This window comes from Gopherus evgoodei, chromosome 4, assembly GCF_007399415.2.
Source record: "Gopherus evgoodei ecotype Sinaloan lineage chromosome 4, rGopEvg1_v1.p, whole genome shotgun sequence".
Lineage (NCBI taxonomy): Eukaryota > Metazoa > Chordata > Testudines > Testudinidae > Gopherus > Gopherus evgoodei.
The window spans coordinates 43244866-43251374 of record NC_044325.1 but is presented as its reverse complement, the minus strand read 5'-3'; the positions used below and the strand labels follow the sequence as shown (position 1 = coordinate 43251374).

General features: G+C 41.4%; 1 protein-coding gene across 2 annotated transcripts in view; it reads right to left on the bottom strand.

Moving 5' to 3' along the window:
- Nucleotides 1-1844: 1844 nt before the first annotated feature.
- The window catches only part of SPTLC2 (serine palmitoyltransferase long chain base subunit 2), a 126426-nt gene continuing 121761 nt past the window's right edge, over nucleotides 1845-6509 (bottom strand). For both annotated transcript variants that reach the window (XM_030559024.1, XM_030559025.1), the window contains one exon: nucleotides 1845-3958. In XM_030559024.1, the coding sequence (XP_030414884.1) occupies nucleotides 3839-3958 (120 nt within the window). In that variant the 3' untranslated portion in view covers nucleotides 1845-3838. The remainder of the gene's footprint in view (nucleotides 3959-6509) is intronic.

Genomic DNA, 6509 nt, shown 5'->3' with positions numbered 1-6509 from the left:
GGTTGCTCCTCAGAAGTAAAAAGACACGTGCACATCAGAGATACAGAAATCAGTGTTAAAAAAATAGTGTGCATGCAGAGACATTGTGCAAATGCTTGTCCCCTATGGTACAAACCAAATCCTAGATATTTTGATACCAAAAATAAAATAAACAGTCTCTTCCCCCCACAGGAAGTAAAAGAAATAGAATTGTGACTACAAATCATGAGAACTTCATGTGCTTCCTTAACTCTAGAAAAAGGTCTCCCGGGGGGAAGGCTAGTCCCCAGCAGGATGCAAGGACCAAATCTTTCACTAGTTCACAGTGGCCTCCCTTTACTAAAGCAGAGTGTAAGACTGTGGACAACCCTTTAGGTTTAATAAAACAGACATCAGCACTTGCACTGTGTGTTTTAAAGTCCTCTCCAGCTCGGGAAGATAAGCTTTCCCCTCTCCTCCTTAACTCCCTTTTCCAGATATGCTGTTGCACAACAAGGGTCAAAATTCAGTTCAAAGAGAAACCCTCTGCACAAGGCCAGTCTTAATTCTGTCTTGGAGCTATGCATCTCTTTATATAACAGGGGGGAAAAAACCAATAATTTTCAATTGAAGTTGCTCATAAAAGTTGGCAGAGCCTGAGGTCTGCATCCTAAGCAGCCTCTCTCCTCTTCATTTCACTCTAAGAGCGACTTTCATTTACTATTTCTGCAGGGACAAAAAGGTTATGAATTTACTTCTGGTGAAAGCTTTGCAACTGCTGAGTCAGCAGTCCCCCCTACCCCCAGTACAATGCCATCCCATTTGCACATGAAGGCAAGCATAGTCTGATGCAGCAGGAACCTGCTCTTTCATTTCTGGGGATGAAATTTTCAGAGGCTCTTGAAAGATTTCCCTAGTTTTTAAGACATGACTAACTGAACACAGTGTGCCAAAGCTCAAGCTCTAAACATGTTTTTAGAAGCAATTTACCTAGTTATCAGATTTTGGCCAAACATGTCCTCCTGAACATAGGCCTCCTGAACCAGAAAAAAAATATCCCACTTCCCATACAGGATGCAGCATAGACCCCAGGGCGATCCAAGACTGAAATTTAATCAAGTGGTTTCCCAATGTTAGCTGGGCAGAGTGTGCTGGAGCCAAGTCTTAGGAATGGATACAGTATTTAATATGATGGTGTACCATGATGTAATGGTTATTGCCACAGGTCATCCCAAACAACTGTCATAGAACCCAATTGCATATTAACTATTTTGAGATTTTTTTTAAAAAACAGCAAACCTATTTTAGAAATACTTTAACGGAGTTTAATAAAGTAATGTATTAATATTTTTCATTGCCCTCTGTCTACAAAGCCAGACTGCCTTAGCATCGAGAGATTAAATTCAAAGAAAGAGGGAAAGAAATTAGGACCAACATTTTTAGAATCTAAAGTAAGTTTTCTGGGAGTTAGCATGTTACAATTTTAAAGGTCCATTAGGCTGATCACATGGGGTCAGACACAAGTGCCCTGTACAGCCCTGAGAAGCCTCAAAATTCCAGGTTCCCACTGACCTACAGCCTGTATTTCTGGCTCTGATAGCTTTAAGGACTGATTTCATAGAAGCTATCACTTGACCAGGCCTGGAGTGTCTTCAGGCCTGGAGCTTTGATCATGAATTCTTGGGATGATCTTATCCAGGTTCCTGCCGCATTTAGCAGAGGGAAAAAAAAACCCCAGCAGCTATTTTTATGATAGGACCTTTTAAAAAGCAGCAGCTATCTGAGCTACTCATAGGTTTGGAATGTTACAAGCAGTCCTAGCTGAGAAGACTTAATGGGCAGAGTGCAGGTGAAGAGGGTCAAAGGGGCAAAATAAACTCAGATCATTCCAGGACTTTGCAGTTTATTCCATGACTGAAGAAATAAAGGAAACTATTCTATGGTTATGACCACATGTGAGGTTTGGACATATTGTATGGATAGATGATCAATTCCATCAAACAAAACATCTCCAGTGGATTGGATACACTGGAGAACTTATCCATGGCTGTTTCAATTCATAATTTCAATTTACATTTTTATAACTTCTGATTTTGTACTCCTGCACTTCAAATCAATAAAAATGATTGTTTTTAGACATAAGACAATCTGCTTCTGAGGGTTAATTATACAGCATGGGGCAAGATGCACAAGTCTAGGTCTGTGTTTACACTACAGAACTTACAGCAGCACACTGCAGCTGCACCGCTCTAAGGTCTCCCGAGTAGCTGCTCTATGCCGACAGGAGAGAGCTCTACCGTGAGTATAATTAAAACCATCCCCCACATGCGGTGTTTTTTTCCACACCCGTGACCGACATAAGTGCTAGTGTAAACATAGCCTAGATAATAAAATGGAGTTTCTATAAAACAGAAGGTGATACTGCTTTAATCCACCACGTAGTATCTGCAGATGTGCTTGGCTTTAGTGATCAAAGAGTGCCACTTCTGTCAGTGGCACAGAATGAAAGTTACAGAACTACAATGACACTTAAAAAGTTATCTTTGCTACACCAGACAGATGGACTTGATCCACACTCTGCTTCCATTTGAAAACTGAGATTCTCTTTCTAAATGTCACTGCCACCTGCACAGAGCATCATGACCAAACCAACTTTAAGAGCGACCCCCACACCAAATGGTAGATCTTGGCTTTGCAGTCTCATTCAGTGCTTTGTTTAAGACATTAATCTTTGCAAAAGCAATTTCACAAAATACACTGAGAGTCTCAGACAAACAAATCAGAACACGCTACATTGGAGTTAACTGCATGCTGTGCACAAAGATTTCTTTTGCAGAACTGCCCCAAATGTAGTTGCTCATTATACCCTTCTTACCACGCAATTCTGGTTCTGATAGCAAATGGGAGCTTTCTCCAGTAGAAGAGAAAGGTTTGTGGGTTTTAGTTATAATTCTGAATATAATTTTTTATAACCTATCAGTCATCTGATCATCTTTTTACAGACCTGGACAGTTCTGAAGCTTGAGCAAAGGAAAGTCATTTGTACATGAGGAAGTGAGACACTAAACTCATTTTTGGAAGTGGAGGCCTGACTATGCCATGAGTTAGCACTATGAGGAAAATAACAGTGGCAAGATCTTTCCTATTCAGAAAGGCTCTCCATCACTCCCTTTAACGAGACAATACTTGGCATCAAACCAGGAAACAATGGGGTAGCCAGACTGAGGGAAAAGGATGAAGTCCAGGGAGGTCTCTTGTTTGTGGCTGGTGGAACTAGCCAACATTTTGGAACAGTGTTTCTGTCAGTGACATGTCAGCAACATGTTTATTATTTAAAAAAAGACAACTCAAGTTTTAGACATAAGTAAATGCAAAAGGGAAAAAAGCTTTGGTTGATTATCCATCTTGTTAAAAGATTAAACAAGTCATCAACAGTTTCTCTAGGAGGTCTCCATTGAACAAACTGGCCAGCCCATCACTCCCTGGCAAAGTTAAATGCCTGGCAGTGAATTGGAAGTGCTGCCACAACAATGCCATGCTGCAGACACGACATTTCAGCTGGCACTCCTGAGACTAGTAGTGTACATGGGGCATCTGTGCCAACTAGGGTCACTGATTTCATGGTGACAAATAAATAATTAAAAAAGCAACAAGAAAAAAAATAAAGTCAAGCATCTCTCTAGGGCCATACCCTCAAGAGACAAGAATCAAAGCTGTTTTACTATTTACAAAATGCCATTTAGAGATGATGTGGCTACTTCAGCATTGTGAAAAAATGTCCTTTTTATGCTAAGCAGTCAGAAGTGTGTGGTTCAAGGACCGCGTGGCCTGTGTGCCACAGAGTCTCCCGTGGGAGTGCCCCAAGGCATGTGGAGGGAGTTCAGTCTTCTGTTTCTTCATACGTAGTCTCATCGAAAGGCCGATCCAAGAGAGGCACCAACCGGTGACGAGAATACTTCAGTTGCAAGAGGTCCCCAACTTCATCTAATTCCTTTAAAACCTGGGAGAGTGAAAGACCACGACACATCAGCAGAGAGAATCAGGATATGAAACACCTCAGAGTACAGCTACCTCTGCATCCCTGACATACACTAAGTGCACAGGCTACATTGAAAGCGACCCTATAACTGAGCAAGGTTTTGCCACGTTGCCCCTTATCACAAATTAAAGACAATACAAAGCTTCTCCCTAATCATTTGATTGTGGTTTTAGTGTAAAGCTGACAATTGACTGTGCCTACAGTATGAAATATTGTATTTATGCACAGAACAGGTGTGAAAGACAGCAGCATGGCAAGCAAGCTTCCTTCATACTTCCCTGGCTCACAGAGTGTGTCTTAATGCAAACCCCGAAAGGGCTACCCCAAAAGGCAATTCTCAGTCTCCACATCCTCATCCTGTACCTCATTACAAGGCACATCCACTCCATTTAGACCCATATACCCCATAGTCACAAATACACAACTGTACTCATTTTAGCCCTGTAAACTGACATCAGATATGCAAACTAAGTGACACAAAACTTTACACAAACACCGTACATATTTCTTCAGTACTAGCACTGCACTTTCAAAAGTGTAAAGTTCCTTACAGGAACTAAGCTTATCATCAGCCTCTATTGCAAGTTAAGTCATGTTGGGTCTGTCCCACATTTGGATCTTAGGATGAGCTGCTCATTCTCGTTTTACAGAAATTTCTAACATGGGAAGCCCACTGCAATGGTATCTCTTTTGCAATGGACACTTTACTACAAACCGGTCTAAGATCATTTCACACAGGCCACCAAACAGCTATGATTTTTGGTCACCACTGACTGGAGTGAATTTTTTAGCATCACATGCAACCCTACCTTAGAGTCATCAAAACAGACCCTCCCCTAAGAAGAGAATCTATTATACTGAAGACTTTCCCCCACAATACTTGTCACTAGTGTCATGTGCACTATAGAACGCCATCAGGTCTTATCTATATTTTAATTTGCACCAGTTTACATAAATGAAGCAAATTAGCAAGGGACAGATTTTTCCCAGGTGACATGGACAGAATCAGGATAAGTGATGAAGACGTGTTGCTGGCCAATCAAGCCAATGGTTCCAAAGACTTTGAATTAAGGATAAAAATGTCAGTCGGGGGAAGGAGAATCAAAAAATCAGTCTCAAATTTTAGAACTGGACTAAGATTTTTTTTTTTTTTTGGTTCAAAGACTTAACATGGCATTACAACGTACAACTCTGCAGCACAGAATCTTTACAAGACTAACTGAAACGGACAGCACCTGGAGTCTAAAGACTAAATCAAAGCACATCTACGTTAACTTGCTCAGGCAGCCAAATAGGACAGCCTTTTCATAGCAGACATAACAGCTCAGCTCTGCTGCTATGACAGACTGAAGCTCTCAAGAAAAAATAGATATTTACTTCAGGCTTTACATTCAAGTTTATTTTTATTATTTGAGCAGCATGAGAGGAGCGTGTGGCTCATTAGAGGAATGATTAGCAGCCACATGCCCCAGATCATGCTTCTGCCAGTGAAAGATGACAAAGTGGACCTCACCTGAAATATTCCTTGGAAAGCCATGCTAGTCTAACAGCAAGAGTCAAGGCTGGGTGCTGGCATCTTGCATATAATTGGGCCATTTGGAATGCATGAATGGTTGAACTTGAACGGTTCCCAAATAAACAACTAAGTCCTCAGGTCGTGGCTTCATCATTGGAAGGGTAATTTCCCCTACAGATTTGCAATACTGTCTCAGATCGCACCTATGCCTTCAAGGTTACACAATGCCACCAGCGCTTGCGAGTAATGTGATTTTTGGCCCCAGGAAGAGGTCCTGCCTTCAGAATATTTTGGGGAAGAAGTGTGTGCATGCATGCCCACCTAACTCTCACTGACGCTGCTACACTGCCTTTCAGAAGGAATGAGGCACTTATGCAACCCACACTAACCAGGGCTCAGTGTTACCCACGGGTGGTCAGACCACATGAAGAGTGTTATGCCTCTGCTACGGCTTTCGTGCTTCGAGACCTGGTGCTCGAGGGCACAGGCTCCTGCTTTTTATATCAAGAGGTCTATGTCCAATCTCCAGCCAACCCAAGCAGTAGTGTTGTTACATTTGGCTATGCTTTGTAACCCCTAGACCAGTGGTTCTTAACTTGGGGAGCATGCATCCCCTGGGGGTGTGAGATGCCCTTTCTGGGGGGGCGAGATGTGCCAGATTTTTTTAGAAGGTAAATCATCTAAAACACAAATTAAGCACAGGCACGTAAGTACAACTACTTTGTTTCATCAAACCTATGTATTTAACAACATTATACAAAAGCAACAGCAGAAGAGTCACTGAGCCGGCAAACTTTAAAAAAGCGTGTAATTTTTCATGTATTCTTAATTTTACTGTGAAATTAAAAGTAAATATATAATTCTCTCTCTTTCATTCTATAGTTATTCTATATCTAGGTTTAAAGAACTGATCTACTTCAATGATTTTTGATAAGGGGTGCAAGAAAATATTTTGAGAACCAAATGGGTGCAGGCTGCAGTAAAGGTTAAGAACCA